General features: G+C 40.6%; 1 protein-coding gene across 6 annotated transcripts in view; it reads left to right on the top strand.

Annotated features, from left to right (window-relative positions):
• LOC134356311 (uncharacterized phosphotransferase YvkC-like) overlaps positions 1–17050 on the top strand; it is a 233257-nt gene that overhangs the window by 198685 nt on the left and 17522 nt on the right. For all 6 annotated transcript variants that reach the window (XM_063067179.1, XM_063067180.1, XM_063067181.1 and 3 more), the window contains 7 exons: positions 298–360; positions 3882–3977; positions 4238–4395; positions 4783–4918; positions 6965–7056; positions 11501–11628; positions 13008–13187. In XM_063067179.1, the coding sequence (XP_062923249.1) occupies positions 298–360; positions 3882–3977; positions 4238–4395; positions 4783–4918; positions 6965–7056; positions 11501–11628; positions 13008–13187 (853 nt within the window). The remainder of the gene's footprint in view (positions 1–297; positions 361–3881; positions 3978–4237; positions 4396–4782; positions 4919–6964; positions 7057–11500; positions 11629–13007; positions 13188–17050) is intronic.

Consider the following 17050-nt stretch of genomic DNA (forward strand, 5'->3'; position numbering starts at 1 on the left):
TAGTTAGCTCTGTTTTCAGGCAACAAACTAAGATTTACAGTATGTTATGAAGTTCAAATTAATTTAGCAAAACACAGAACAGATTGTACTTTACTGATTTTTGGCATGCAAAAATTATATATCAATGCGTCATTTTATTTGGCCAAGAATTGGTAAGGCAAGTTTTAGGTTGCCATTTTCTGGGTCACTTTGAGTAGTGCAATGGAAGTGCATTGGATACCATAAGTATAGAAATTAGAGATTTAGCAAAATTATAGGACACCAAAAAAAAATTCTAAGCCTCTGCTTTTATTTTAGGGAATCACTGAAGCAATTCGAGCCCAAGGAAAGAGTGCTGAGTTTCTCGGGCTGGATGCAGAGGTAAAGAGCTGTTCTGGGTAACAAGTAAAACAAAGCTTATGGATCTATTGTGTTTAATTGGAGCAACCTTGTCACACCAACATCATTTCAAAGACAGATGAGTGGTGTGGTCCTGTCTGAACTTACTTTGTAGAGCAATTTTGAAGGTAGTGGAAAGTGATAATTGCCTTAACAAATGGACGATTTACAAATGGACAGTTTTACATCGCCCAGAGTTGAATTGCATTGCCATCTCATCCTTTGGCTATAAAATGGATTAGTGTTAACAAAGCAAAGTGCTTCAATAAATAATTTCTTTATACCTTATCCCAAGATGAAGTAACATTCTCCATAAATAGAATTAGGCGCAACACGTAAAGAAACAGTAAATAATAATATCATGTGGATGAGCTGACCATTGGTCCTTCATGAAAGGGAGCACAGTCTGTTGCTCAGGCAAAATCGCTTGTTTGAATGTATGGATTCTTTATGTAATTTATCATGTTTCCATGTGATAAGTTATGTAAAGAATACAGAATTGGTGGCTGATTGGTAGGAAGCAAAGTATGGGAACAAAGGGAGCTTTTCCTGGTTAGTTGCTGGTGACTATTGGTGCTCCACAGGAGTCTGTGTTGGGACCACATTTTTTTGCGTTATATGTCAATGACTTGCATGATGGAATTGATGGCGTTGTGGCAAAGTTTGCGGATAATATGAAGATAGGTGGAGGAGAAGGTACTTTTGAGGAAGTAGAGAGGCTACAGGAGGACCTAGACAGATTAGGAGAATGGGTAAAGAAGTAGCAGATGGAATACAGTGTTGGGAAGTGTACGGTCATGTACTTCAGTAGAAGAAATGAAGGGGAAGTCTATTTTCTAAATGGAGAGAAAATTCAAAAAACTGAAGCGTGAAGGGACTTGGGAGTCCTTGTGCTGGATTCCCTAAAGGTTTATTTGCAGGTTCAATCAGTGGTGAGGAAGGTAATCATTTCAAGAGGACCAAAATATAAAAGCAAAGATGTAATGCTGAGGATTTATAAAGCAGTAGTGAGGCCTCACTTGGAGCATTGTGAGCAGTTTTGGGCCCCTTATCCAAGAAAAGATGTGCTGACCTTGGGGAGAGTTCTAGCGAGGCTCACAAAAAGGCTTGTTATATGAAGAGCATTCGATGTATCTGGGACTGTACTCATGGGAATTCAGAAGAATGAGGGGTGACCTCATTGAAACTTAATGACATATACATGGTAATTTTTTTCTGAATACCTCTATACCTCTTGATTCTCTTAATATCTGAAAGCCCTTGATCTTCAGCTATCAGTGAAATCAATGTCTGAGCCTCCAGGAAGTATCTCCAAAATTCTCTAGCTGTGAATTTATACATGGTAAATGGTAGGGCATTGAAGAATGCAGTAGAACAGAGGGATCTAGGAATAATGGTGCATAGTTCCCTGAAGGTAGAATCTCATGTGGATAGGGTGGTGAAGAAAATTTTTGGTATGCTGGCCTTTATAAATCAGAGCATTGAGTAGAGGAGTTGGGATGTAATGTTGAAATTGTACAGGGCATTGGTAAGGCCAAATCTGGAGTATTGTGTATAGTTCTGGTCAGCGAATTATAGGAAAGATGTCAACAAAATTGAGAGAGTACAGAGAAGATTTACTAGAATGTTACCTGAGTTTCATCTCCTAAGTTACAGAGAAAGGTTGAACAAGTTGGGTCTTTATTCTTTGGAGCGTAGAAGGTTGAGGGGGGACTTGATAGAGGTATTTAAAATTATGAGGGAGATAGATAGAGTTGACGTGGATAGGCTTTTTCCACTGAGAGTGGGGGAAATTCAAATAAGAGGACATGAGTTGAGAGTTAAAGGGCAAAAATTTATGGGTAACATGAGGGGAACTTCTTTACCCAGAGAGTGGTAGCTGCGTGGAACGAGCTTCTAGCAGAAGTAGTTGAGGCAGGTTCGATGTTGTCATTTAAAGTTAAATTGGATAGATATATGGACAGGAAAGGAATGGAGGGTTATGGGCTGAGTGCAGGTCGGTGGGACTAGGTGAGAGTAAGAGTTCGGCACGGACTAGAAGGGCTGAGATGGCCTGTTTCCGTGATGTAATTGTTATATGGTTATTATATGGAATGTTGAAATGCTTCAATAGAGTGTATGTGAAGAGGATGTTTCCAGTGGTTATGGAGTTCAAAGCTAGAGGACACAAACTCAGAATTGAGGGATGTCCTTTTAGAACAGAGATGAGGAATATCTTTAGCTACAGCGTGGTGAATCCATGGAATTTGTTGCCTCAGGTGGCTGTGGAGGCCAAATTATTGGGTACATTTAAGGCAGAGGTTGATAGTTTCTTGATAAGTCAACACATGAGTGGATATATGGAGAAGGCAGGTGATTGGGTCTGAGAGAGAAAATGAATCAGCCATAATGAAGTTGCGGAGTGGAATACTTGGGCCAAAACGCCTAATTCTGCTCTTATATCTTATGGTCTTTAAGAAAATAAGTATTAGATCCAGAATTGTCATCTGGCCCTTATGAGTCTGTTCAAGTAAGCACGAACATCATGGCAGCTCATCTACCCTCAGCTCCATTTTTTTTTCTGCATTACCTCTATATCTCTTGATTCTCTTAATACCTGAAAATCCTTGATCTTCAGCTATCAGTGTCTGAGCCACCAGGAAGTATCTCCAAAATTCACTAGCTGTTCATTGCGGAAATTTCTTCTGATTTCTATGCTAAGTAATTTACTTAGACCATGATCACTGTGCTAAATAATTTACTAAGACTGTGAGCACTGGCTGCAGACTCCTCGACCAAGGAAAATATTCATCGTTCATCCACCTAGTTGAAGCTTGTAAAAAAAACTGCGGGTTTCACTGAGATATGTTTGTTGAATTTCACACATGGATTGTTTAATTTTTTTTGAGGATTCCTTTTTTTGTGAAGGAAATTCCTATGAATTTGTCCATAATCCAGTTTACATAAGAAACTTCCATTTTCTTAACTTGTTGAATAATGAACAAGGCAAAATAATTGAATTTATGAAACCACACCTCTTTTCAATCATGCATAAAGGATATAGAAAGCATTTTGTTTTACAAGTGTAAAATTGATACCAGTGCTGAAAATACTAAATTGTAACAATGCCATCTTATTCTGCCTTCTACAAAGAGCCTTTATAGAAATTAAATTGTTTGCTTTCTTGTCGTCCTCTCACCTCAAATGTAATAGTCAACTAGCATATCAGAAACCAAATCAGAAAATATATATTCTAAAATGCCGATGCATGTACATAACAACATGCAAATGTATATAAGAATTTAAAATGCTAGAGAATTGATTACAAGCAACTAAGCTGAGGAATGGGATTAACTGGAATTCCTCCATTTACTTCCTTGTAATCTATTCTGCCATAGATTCAATAGGTCCAATGGCTTGTTCCTCAAAAGCATGAAAATATGAGAATAAGTTGATAACTTAAAGCTTTAAGTATGTTGCAGAAAAGAAATTGAAACAAATCGTTGCAACCTTTCTTTAACCAGACTGCAGTATCTTGGCTGCTGTCTCCGGAGAGTGGTGAAGCTGGTCGGATGTTTCAGAATTTCTTGCAGAAGCATGGTTTCCGCTGCTTCAGAGAAGTAAGTGTCTTGTTACAATTCAAACAGTTTGGACAATTGCAGTGGGTTAGAATTGGGTTTGTTACCACTGACACGTGTTGTGAAATTTGTTCTGCAGCAGAAGTATAGCACCAGACATACAGATTACTGTAAGTTACAAAAATGAGTAAATGGGGCAGAAGATAGATAATGAGATGGTGCTCGTGGGTTGGTGAATTGTTCAGAATGGCCCTTGATTAACAGCAGATTGTGATCAGTGAGCAAATCCTTTATTTTTGCAGATTGAATTGCGTGAAAAGTCATGGAGAAGTGATCCAACAAAGCTGCTGCCAGCAATCCAGGCAAATTTACAGGGCACCAACACTGTTGTTAAAGAAACAGTGTTGTCTCCAGAGGAGGCTGTTGATTCCCTGAAGTCCAACATTACTTTGATTAGAAAGTACGTGAGAATACTTTGGATATCTTACTGATACATACTCATATTGGTCTTGAATTACTGTTCAAAGGTCAAAGTAGACTTATTATCAAAGTATGAATATGTCACCATATACTGCCTTGAGATTCATTTTCTTGCAGGTATTTATGGGAAAATAAAGACATAATAAAAGTAAAGTAAGAAAGGGATATACCTTAGGTTTTGGAGTGAAGTGGAGAATTACTAGCTGATTACCAACAATTACAGAAAATTGCTTATTGTATACTTAATAAGTTATCATTTTGACCAAGCCATCTCATTATGTGATATGCTAATGCTCCAGTGATGCACCACACAGTATTTCCCATGATCAAGATTTTCAGATGCACAACGTTATTGTTGTCATTACAGAATTGCCCTGCGCTTGTTGTTGCCAAAGGCGAGGAAAGCCATTGCTGACAGAGAATTACTGAAGGCTGAAGCAGTCAGAATGCATGATATCTTTAAGGTTGCCTATTGGAAGCTGGCCAAACTTATGGTACAGGAGGTGAGGATTCTTACTCACTTAGACTCATTGCATGTTCTTCAAAAGGGACTTTCATTTTATATCTGTGCAGGTTATGAGTAATGTAGAACAAAATAATTCTAGGGTTGTGTTCATTAAATCCTGTGCCAGCCCCCAAGATGTAAATGAATGATTAACTTCCATGACCCAGATCTACAGATTTAACATTTCAAACACAACCTGATAAATTAAAACCACAAACATTCTCTCAGTGATGGTAAACGATTCAATGCAATAAAACATAGACTAGCACATCATAGGAACAGGCCCTTTAGCCCATCATATCTGCACCAAACATGACTCCAATCTAAAATAATCCAATTTGCCTGCACTTGGATATATCTCTCCATTCCCTGCCTGTTTATCTGTCTGTCCAAATGCCTCTTAAACATGGCTGGTGAATCTGCTTCTACCACCTTATCTGGTAGAAGGCACCTTCTACTCTCTGTGTAAGATGAAACTTACTTTGCAACTCTCCTTTAAACTGTAATCCTCTCACCTTAAGTATTTCAACCCTGTGTAAAAAGACTATTTACCCTATCTACGCTTTTCATTATTTTATATATTTCTGTCAAGGTATCTCTCAGACTCGGATGCTTCAGAGAAAGAATCCAAGTTTGTCCAACCTCTTCTTATAATTAATGCTGTCCAATCTAATACCCTGGTGAATCTCTTCTATACCCTCTCCAATAGCCACCATATTCTTTCTATAGTGTGGTGACCAAAAATGCACACACGTGGCTTAACCGAAGTTTTATATAACTGGAACATGACTTTGCAGCCATTACACCCAATGCTTAAAGGCAAGCATGCCATATGTCTTCTTCACAATCTGAGCCATTATGTTGCCACTTTCAGTGAGCTATGGATTTGCACCACAAGATCAATGTTCCTAAAGTTCCTGAGTTTTTCACTTTTGTCTCAGCTGTACTATTGTAGTTAACATAAGTGAAAGATCCTGGCAACGAAGATCAGATGATGAATTAATAAGATTTGTCCAGCATACGGAGTCAAGCAGCATTGAATCAGGCCCTTTGGACCAACTGGACCATGTTGACTAAGGTGCCCTATCCAAGCTAGTCCCATCTGGCACTATTTGGCCCATTCTAAAACTTTTCAATCCATATACCTGCCCAGCTGTCTTTCAGGTGTTGTTATTGTGCATGCCTCCACTACTCCATGTGCAGTGATACAGTATTGACACCGCCCATTGGGTTTAAACAAAAAATGCCTCTCAAGTTCCTTTTATATTTTTCTCCTCTCATTTTAAACCAGTCCTCTCTAGTTCTTGATATGCAAACTCTGGAAAAAAAGACTGAGTGCATTCATCCTATCTATGGCCATTAAAATGTTATACACTTCTATAAGATCACTTTTCGGTCTCCTGCACTCTAAGGAGTAAAGTCCTAGCTCTTCCAACCTCTCCTTATAAATCAGTACCTAAAGTTGTGACAACATCCTTGGAAATATATTCTACTTGTATCATTTCAAAACGTAATTACATTCAAATAATGCAAAGGAAAAGCATTAACAGAATGCTCATGATGAGCAACATTGTGAGGTTCAGAGATCATCTTTGATGTATAAGCAGTCTGTTCAGGAGCCCTACGACAGCAGGAAAGAAATCACCCTTGAGCATGGTGGTGCATGTCTTCACACTTTAATATCTTTGGCTCGATGTAAGGAGGAGAAGAGGTTTCGGGCTTTGATTATATAAGCTGCTTTTCTGAGGCAGTCAAATGTGTAAAGTTGAAAGTAAATTTATCATCAAAATACATATATGTTGCTATATACTACCCTGAGATTAATTTTCTTGCAGCATTCACAGAAGCAATGAAAAGCTATACACAAGATGGCCAGTCAATGTGCAAAAAAACTGTGCAAACACAAAAAGATAAAAAATAAACAAAATAATAATAAATAAGCAAAAATATTAAAAGTGTGTCCATAGATTGTGGCAACAGTTCAGTGCAGATAGAACTAACGGTATGAGTCTGAATATTATTAAATATTTCCTTAAATTTTCAGGGTTATTTACCAGATGAGGACCTGCTGTTCTTCCTAACACATTCAGAAATTGGACAGATACTTAAGCAGAAGTCAATGTCAATGATAACCAGGTAAGAAAGATTGTATTATCTCATTTACAAGTCAGTAAAAACGTTAGTCATATAGCACAGACATAGCCCCTTCTGCTCTCTGGAGTCCACAGGGATGATCAAGCACCCATCCATGTACACTAAATACACACCCATCAACAACACACAGCACCTCCCCCCAGCATACATGCCAATATAAAAGCTAAGAAATTGGAGCAGAATTAGGTCATTCAGCCCATTATGTCTGCCTTGCAATTTCAACGTGGCTGATTTATTTTCCCTCTCAAACCCATTGCCCTGCTTTCTCTAAGAAACCTTTCAGGGAAACCATGCTGACTTTGGCCTATTTTATTATGGGCATCCAAGTACTCCAAAACTTCCTCTTTAATAATAGACTTCATCTTCTTAACCTCAGGCTAACTGGCCTATTATATCCTTTCTTCTGCCTCAGCCACTCATGAATGCAGTGAAATTTGCAATCTTCCAGTCTTCCAGCAGCATGCCAGAATTTAATGATTCTTGAAAGATCATTGTCAATGCCTTCACAATTTCTCCAGCTACCTCTTTGAGAAACCCTGGTGTATAGTCCATCTGGTCCAAGTAACTTATCCACCATCAGACCCTTCAGCTTGACAAACACTTTTTCCCCTAGTGATGGCCATTGCATTTGCTTCTGTCTCACAACACTTAGACCATAGACCATAAGACAGGAGAACAATTATGCCATTCAGCCCATCGAGTCTGCTCCTGGCTGATTCCAGATCTCACTCAACCCCATACACCTGCCCTCTCACCATATCCTTTGATGCCCTGTCTGATCAGGAAACAATCAACTTCCACCTTAAATATACACATGGACTTGACCTCCACCACCGTGTGTGGCAGAGCATTCCACAGATTTACTATTCTCTGGCTAAAAAACTTCCTCCTTACCTCTGTTCTGAAAGGTTGTTCCTCAATTTTGAGGCTGCTCTCTCTAGTTCTGGATACCCCCACCCAAGAAACACCTTCTCCACATCCACCCTATCTAGTCCTTTCAACGTTCGGTAGGTTTCAATACGATACCCCTGCATTCTTCTAAATTCAAATGAGCACAGGTCCAAAGCAGCCAAACGCTCCTCATATATTAACCCCATTCACTGCTGGAATCACCCTCGTGAACCTCCTAGACACTCTCTGATGACAACACATCCTTTTTGAGATATGGAGTCCAAAACTATTGACAATACACCAAGTGCAGCCTGACTAGTATCTTATAATGGCTGAGCATTATCTCCTTGCTTTTATATTCTATTCCCCTTGAAATAAATGCCAACACTGCATTTGCTTTCTTTACCACAGACTCAACCTGTAAATTGAACTTCAGGGAGTCTTGCACGAGGATGCCTAAGTCCCTCTGCACCTCTGATGTTTAAACCTTCTCCCCATTTAGATAGTAGTCTGCACTATTGTTCCTTTTACCAAAATGCATTATCATACATTTTCCAACACTGTATTCCATCAGTCACGTTTTTGCCCATTCTTCCAACTTGTCTGTCCTGTTGCAATCGCATTGCTTCCTCAGCACTACCTACCCCTCCACCTATCTTTATATCATCCGCAAACTTTGCCACAAAGCCATCAATTCCATTATCCAAATCATTGACAAACGATGTGAAAAGTAGCGGACCCAATACTGACCCCTGAGGAATACCAGCAGCCAATCAGAAAAGGCTCCTTTAATTCCCACTTGCTCCCTCCTGCCTGTAAGCCATTCCACTATCAAAGGCAGTATCTTTCCTGTAACACCAATTTTATCTTGTAAACCAGCTTCATGTCTGGCACCTTATCAAATGCCTCCCGAAAATCCAAGTAAATGACATCCACTGCCTTTCCTTTGTCCACCCTGCTTGTTACTTCCTCAAAGAACTTCCCCAACCACTGAAGTTAGGCTAACTGGCCTATAATTTTCCTTCTTTTGTCTTCCTCCCTTCTTAAGGGCTGAAGTGATATTTGCAATTTTCCAGTCCTCTGGGACCATGTGAGAATCAAGTGATCCTTGAAAGATCATGACCAATGCATCTCTTCAGCAACCTCTCTCAGGACTCTGTAATGTAGTCCATCTGGTCCAGGTGACTTACCCACCTTAAGACCTTTGAGATTGCTTAGCACTTTTTTTCTTTGTGATAGCAATGACACTTACTCCTGCTCCCTGACACTCATGGACCTCTGGCACACTGCTAGTGGTTTTCATGTGAAGACAGATGCAAAATACCCATTAAGTTCATCTGCCATTTCTTTGTCCCCCATTACTACCTTACCAGCATCATTTTCCAGTGGTCCAATATCAACTCTCACCTCCCTTTTACTATTTATGTAACTGAAATTACTTTTGGTATCTTGCTTTACATTTCTGGCTAGTCTCCCTTCAAATTTCATCTTTTCTCTTCTTGTAGGTTTTTTAGTTGCCTTTTGTTGGATTTTAAAAGCTTCCCAATCATCCAACTTCCCATTCACTTTTGCTACCTTATATGCCCTTTCCTGGGCTTTTATGCAGTCGTTAACTTCTCTTGTCAGCCATGGTTGCCTATCCCTGAGAACTTCTTCCTCTGTGGGACATATCTATCCTGCACCTTGAGAACTATTCCCAGAAACTTCAGCCATCTCTGCTCTGCCATCATCCCTGCCAGAATCCTCCTCCAATCCTCCTGGGCAAGATCCTCTGTCATGCCTCTGTAAATCCCTGTATTCCACTGTGAGACTGATACATGTGAACTTTTGAACTTCAGCCATACTGTTAGTTTGTTCCACAGTGAAGACAGATCCAAAATACTTATTTAGTTTATCCGCCATTTCCTAGTCCTCTATTTCTATCTCACCTGCGGGGCTGATATCTACTCTAGCCTCTCTTTTACTCTTTATATATCTGAAAACACATCATGTCCTCTGAAATTATTGGCTAGCTTACCTTCATACTTCATTTTTTTACTTCTTATGGCTTTTTCATTGCCTTCTGTTGGTTTGTAAAAGTTACCCTATCCTCTAACTGTTGTTTTATTTTATTCCCTCTCTTTTGCTTTTATGTTGTTTTTGACTTCCCTTGTCAGCTATGGTTGCATCATCATCCTGCCTTTAGAATACTTCTTTTTTGGGAATTCATCTGACCTGAGCCTTCTGAATTTCTCCCAGAATTTCTAGCTGTTGCTCTTCTGCCATCACCCCTGCTCATGTACCCTTTCAATCAACTTTGGCCAGCTTCTCTCCCATGTCTCCATAATTCTCTTTACTTCACTGCAATACTAATGCATCTAACTTTATCTTCTCCTTCTCTAGTTGTCGGGTGAATTCTATCAATTATCTGCCCTCTTAAGGTTTCCTTTACTTTAAGGTCTCTAATCAAATCTGGTTCATTGTAGAACGCCCAATTCAGAACAGACTTTACCCTGGAGGGGTCAACCACAAGTTGTTCTAAAAAGGCATCTTATAGACATTCTACAAAATCTCTCTTAGGATACAGTGTCAACATGACTTTCCCAATCTACCTGCGTATTGAAATCCCCCATGACAATTGTAACATTGCCCTTTCTACATATGTTTTCTGTCTCCCATTGTAATTTATACCCCACATCATGGTTACTATTTTAAGGCCTGTATATAATTCCCAAAAGGGTCTTTCTACTCTTACAATTTCTTACCTCTACTCAAAAGAATTCTACATTTTCCAATCCTATGTCACCTCATTCTAAGGATTTGATTTCATTTTTTTTATTTCAATGGAGCCCCCCCCCCACCGCCTGCCTGACTGTCCTTTTGATCCAATGTGTATCCTTTGTCGTTAAGCTCCCAACTATGATATTCTTTCAGCAATACCCACAACATTATACCTACCGATCTGTAGCTGTGTTACAAGTTCATCCACCTTATTCTGTATACTGCATGCACACAAATATAACATCTTCAGTCCAATATTTGTCACCCTTTCTAATTTTGTTCCCATGTTACACTGCAACTTATTCTACTGACTGCAATTTTGCACACCACATCTCGTTGTATTCCAACTGCCCCATCCTCTGGTTCCCATCCCCCTATCAAAGTAGTTTAAGCAATGCCCCTGCCAATTTTAGTCTAGAGCAGGGGTTTGCAACTTTTTTATGCCATGGTAAGTAAGGGATTCATGGACTCCAGGTTGGGAACCCCTGACTTAGAGTAGACCAATTAACCTACCAACTTGCACTTATTTCGGATGTGAAAGGAAGCCAGTATGGTGGCAGGGACAATGTTCCAACTCAGCACAAAGGGCATCAGCGATCAGGATTAAAACCAGGTCACTGGAGCAGGAAGTTGGCAGCTCTACTAGTTGCAATTGTGTGCTGCTCTGTCCTGCAGATTTAGTATCTGATCATTTCCTTTTGGCTGAACACTAAATTCCATTTTGTAATTTCCATTTTTATGGTCATCTAACACAGGTGTTATCTCATTAATGTAGAGCCCAGTGTCGGAGAAAGTTACTGGGGAAACAAATGGATCTACAGTTTAAAGAAATGAATTTCGGTAAACCTCAGCCAATCAATCAATGTCAAAGTGGGAAAAATGGAACAAAGATCACATTGAAAGGTAACAGTGAGCATGGACAGTACAGCTCGGGAACAGGCCCTCAGGCCCACAATGTCCGTGCTGACCGTGATGCAGATTTCAAAAACCATCTGAGTGCACATGACCTATATCCCTCTATTCCCTGTCCGTTCATTTGTTTGTCTAAATGCCTCTTAATTGTTGCTATCATATCTTCTTCTACCACTGCCCAGCAGAAAGTTTCAGGCACTTAATACTAATAAATGTAAAAACAAATTTGTCTCATAAAATCCCCTTCAAACTTGCCCCACACCTTAGGGCCATGCCCTTGAGTATTTCGTATTTTCACGCTGGGGGTAAAAAAGATCATCTCCTCTGACTATGCCTCTAATAATTTTACACTTTTTAAAAAATCAGATCACCCCTCAGCCTCCAGCATGCCGGAGAAAACACGTGTCTCCAACTTTTGTTGCTCTCTCATCATAGTTGAGCCTCTTCTGCACTCTCACCAAAGTAACCATTTCCTTCCTATAATGCAGTGACCTGAACTGGACACAGTACTCTTAATGTCGCCTAACCAGAATCTTATACAGCTGCAACATTACTTCCAGACTTTTGTACTCAAACGCAGAAACAGTGATGACAAGCATGCTGTACACATTCCCTGTGAAGAGTCCTGACACTGAACACTGACTTCTTCCCTCCATGAACATTGCCTGACCTGCTGATTTACTCCAGGATTTAGCTTTTGCTCCAGATTTGTGATCTCTACTGTCTATATTGGGTAGCGGGGTGGAGATACGTCTCGACCGAAGGAGACATAGGGCTATAGGGCTTCTTCCCTCCACTAACTTGCAGATCACCCTTGGGGAAGATGTAGCATCTGTTTAAATCCCGTTCCCCCCCCCCCCCGCCCCACAGATTAGAGTCACGTGAAGCCATGGGAAGACGAGGTGGATGGTCATAGGAGCCCTGGTTATGCGACCACTGACAGCAGGCAGACTATTTCTGAAGAGTATTGATAATGGCTGGGGCACCCTTCTTGTAAAGACACTGTCAAGAAGAAGGCACTTCTGTCGAATTTGTTACAGACTAAGATCACCCACATCATATGACATCGCACATAATGATGATGATGATGAATGTCAACATAATTGAGATTATTCCTTATGAAGCAAATGAAAGAGAGCTCTTCAGTTCTCGTAATTGTTGGGACTAAATTGTACAAACTTCTCCATTATACAAAACAATGGCTAATATTAGAGTTTAATTCCTAATTCATTTCTGTACCAGTGGTGAAGCAGGTCTTTTGTTTTCTTTTTGTCAGCTGAAGGAGCCAATTTCCAAATTATCTTAGTATTGTTGTCAAAATTAGGAAGATCAAATATATATATGAAAATCTACGTTTTTTTTTGTTGTAGGTATGGTGGTGAGCCAGGGGATTGTGAAGGGAACAGCTCGCGTTATGAGAACTATTCAGGAAGCTAGCTGCATCCAACAAGGAGATATTTTAATTACAACAAGCACAGACATAGGATGGAGCCCATACTTTCCTCTACTCAGCGGACTGGTCACAGAGATTGGAGGACTGCTATCACATGGTAAGATCTGCGAACGATACCTCTTTTAAATTGACTGTCCCGCACACCAGCCTCTTACCCCTTTTCGTCACCTGTCTATCACCTCCTCCTGGTGCTTCCTCCTTCTTCCCTCTCTCCTCTCCTATCAGATTCCTTCTGCCTTTCTGCCACACGATTTTACCTATCACCTTCTAGGTGGTCCTCCTTCCCTTTCCCTCCACCTTTTTATTGTGGCATCTACCCTTCCCTTCTAGTCATGAAGAAGGGTCTTGGCCTGAAATATTGACTGTTTATTCATTTCAACATTTTCTGTGTGTTGCCCCAAAGAAGTATTTGGAAAGATGTAAAAGAGCTAATGTAATACACTGTGTTTTCAGGAACCCTTTTATTGTAGAGATCTGAATTATAATCTCAGAGCAATGCAGCACTGGCAATTAGGATGTGTAAAGCAAAAAAAAAATGGGGTCTTTCACTCAGCACCATTTGGTTGTAATGTGATCTCGTAAGTTAGCCTGCTCAAAATAAGATAGAAGTTCAATTTTTCCTGATCCAACAGGACAAGTAATGCATTGTACTAAAATATGTTATTATAAACGTGAATTTTATTTGAGTAACGAGATTATACTCAATGTAGTCCATGTCTTGGATCCACATAGCCCAAAGCCCTTTAATCTCGTGGTTCCAAACTTGGTGGCATGGATACAGGAAATGACTGCAATGTTTTCTCTTGTCGGGGGGGGCACATGGGGGGTTTGGGGATTGCAGGAGGATGGTAAAAACAATGTGCAATGTCACTTATCCAAAATCTCTAGGGGTATCACTGTAAACACGAGGAATTCTGCAGATGCTGGAAATTCAAGCAACACACACCAAGGTTGCTGGTGAACGCAGCAGGCCAGGCAGCATCTCTAGGAAGAGGTACAGTCGACGTTTTGGGCTGAGCCCCTTCGTCTCGGCCCGAAACGTCGACTATACCTCTTCCTAGAGATGCTGCCTGGCCTGCTGCGTTCACCAGCAACTTTGACGTGTGTTGGTTGAATTTCCAGCACCTGCAGATTTCCTCGTGTTTGCGTGACTACCCTATCTATGCCTCTTATAAATGTATACACCTCTCTCAGGCCAGCCTTCAATCTTCAACACTCCAAAGAACCCAGTTTTATCCAACCTCTCCTTATAGCTAATACACTCCAATCCAAGCCACCCTGTCCTCAAGAAAAATTCTCCAGTATTATCCACATCTCTAATGCAATGACCAGAACTCATAATACAGCTGCAACATGATTTTCCAGCTTCATTATTCAGTGCTCTGAATGGTGAAGACAAGCATGCTGTATATCTTCTTTACCATCCAATTATATGTGTTGCCGCTGTTAGGGAGCTGTAGACATAGGACATAGAAATCTACAGCACATTACAGCCCCATCAGCCCACAATGATGTGCCAACCATGTAATGTACTCTAGAAACTGCCTAGAATTTTCCTACTACATAGCCCTCTATTTTCCTAAGCTCCATGTACTTATCTAGGAGTCTCTTAAAAGACCCTATTGTCTCTGCCTCTACCACCATCACTAGTAGTTCATTCCATGAACCCACCACTGTGTGTGGAAAAACTTACCTCTGACATCCTCTTGTACCTACTTCCAAGCACCTTAAAACTATGCCCCCTCGTGTTAGCCAATTCAGCCTTGGGAAAAAGCCTCTGGCTATCCACATGATCGGTGCCTCTCATCACAAAAAGCCCTTCTGTACATCAGTGCTCCTCAAGGTCTTGCCATTGAGATTCAATTTATCACATGTACATCAAAGCGAAGATTGTGAAATATATCATTTGCATTAACAAATGACCCAAGGATGTGCTGAATGCAGCCTGCAGGTGCTACCACGTATTCGGCCACAAACACAGCATGCCACAGTGTTACATAGAACAACACAAGGAGCAAAGCAAGTCCCCTTCCCACTCCTCCGCACAATCACACATCCTGACAGGCTTCCAACCTCAGGCCACTGGGTCTTTAGTCCTTGTCCCCAGATTCTTAGCCTCACAAATAACCCTTATCTTTGGATTTTACCTTGGACACTGACCCTACACCGGGTTTGGCCTTCGTCTCTATTTTTATTTATTGTATACTTCCCTGTTGCATTTGACTCCAAAAATGTATAATTTTACACTTGTGCAGATTAAATTTTATATGCCATGTCTCCAAATATTCAAATGATCTATATCTTGCTGTACCTTTTGAAAACTTTCCTCCCCATCAACAACTGTGCCTACTTTCATCTGCAAATTTACTGTTCAGACCACCGACATTTTCATCCGCATTGTTTATACACAGGTACCAGCACCGATACTTAGGGAACACCGCTAGTCACAGATGTTCAGTTAGAATTACATCCCTCTACCATAACCCCATCTTCTATGACCAATCCAGATTTACCAACTCAGAGATCCCACAATACTTAATCTAATGGACCTATTTAGCATGAGTGATCTTGTTAAATGCTTTACTAAAGTCTATGTAGACAACATCCACTGCCCTACCTTCACCAATCCTCATCACCTCTCCGAACCCTCAATCACAACTATGAGATGAGATCTTCCCTGCAATAAGTTCATTTTTCCAAATGTAAGTAAATCTGTAAATCTTGTCCTAAAAAAATCTCCTGCAATATGATCTTCAGCATTGATGCAAGGCTCATAATTTCCTGGTGTTTTCCCTTTGCTCTTAAACAAAACAACATTGACTATTCTCCACTCTCAGGGCACTTTGTACCTCATTAAAGAGGACACAAAGATCTCTGTCAAGCCCCCAGCAATTTCCCACTTTACTGCTGTAATATTTTAATAGTATTTAAAAGAACACTTGAAAGATCAAATGTTCCAGCAGAGTGCTGGAAATTGGATTAGATTAGATTATGAGGACACACAGTCCTCTTTTATTGTCATTTAGTAATGCATGCATTAAGAAATGATACAATATTCCTCCGGTGTGATATCACAGAAACACAGGACAGACCAAGACTGAAAAACTAACAAAAACCACATAATTATAATATATAGTTACAACAGTGCAACAATACCATAACTTGATGAAGAACAGGCCATGGCACAGTAAAAAAGTTCAAGGTCTCTCTCGAAAGTTCCACATCTCACGCAGATGAGAGAAGGAAGAAAACTCTCCCTGCCATGCCCTACCACAGTCCGACTCTGAGTCATCCGAAAACTTCGAGCTCCGATCAGCCCTCCGACAGCGAGTACCGAGTACCATCACTGCTGAACGCTTCGACCTCAGCCTCGGTCGCCAGCAGCAGGCAAAGCTGGGGATTTTGGGGCCTTCCCTCCAGAGATTCTCAATTGCATAGTAGCAGCAGCAGAGAACTGGGCATTTCAGAAACTTCTCCAGATGTTCCTCTGCTTCTCACGTCTGTCTTCATCAAATTAAGGATTAAGATAGATAGCTGCTTGATAGTAAGGATGCAGTGGAGTGACGGGTCTGTTCCTGCACTCTGATGCTATGGTTTTATGTCTCAGGAAAGTCCAAGTTCCCCTGCAGTTCTCCAAGGCAATGTTGCATAGCGAATAATATCATCCTGTTCAGTCCTTAGATTGGATAGCAAAGGTGGTGCTAACTTTATTTCGGAAAACCTGCTGATCCCACCAATCTATGCCTCTCCCCCAACTCTACCAAATCATCTAGCAGATCTCTTGGCTTCAGATCTCTCATCTCCAGCTCCTTGAAGACCAGTGACAGCAAGATTTTTTTTATTTATTCCTGCTGTCCTATTCCAGTAACATTGAAATCCTTTGCCCCAGTTACCTTCACATTGCTGGGGTGCTGCAGTCTTGGCAATTCCCTGTTCCCTCTCCAAAACCCCAATGTTCAC

The sequence above is a fragment of the Mobula hypostoma genome, chromosome 14 (assembly GCF_963921235.1).
Source record: "Mobula hypostoma chromosome 14, sMobHyp1.1, whole genome shotgun sequence".
NCBI classification, from domain to species: Eukaryota; Metazoa; Chordata; class Chondrichthyes; order Myliobatiformes; family Myliobatidae; genus Mobula; species Mobula hypostoma.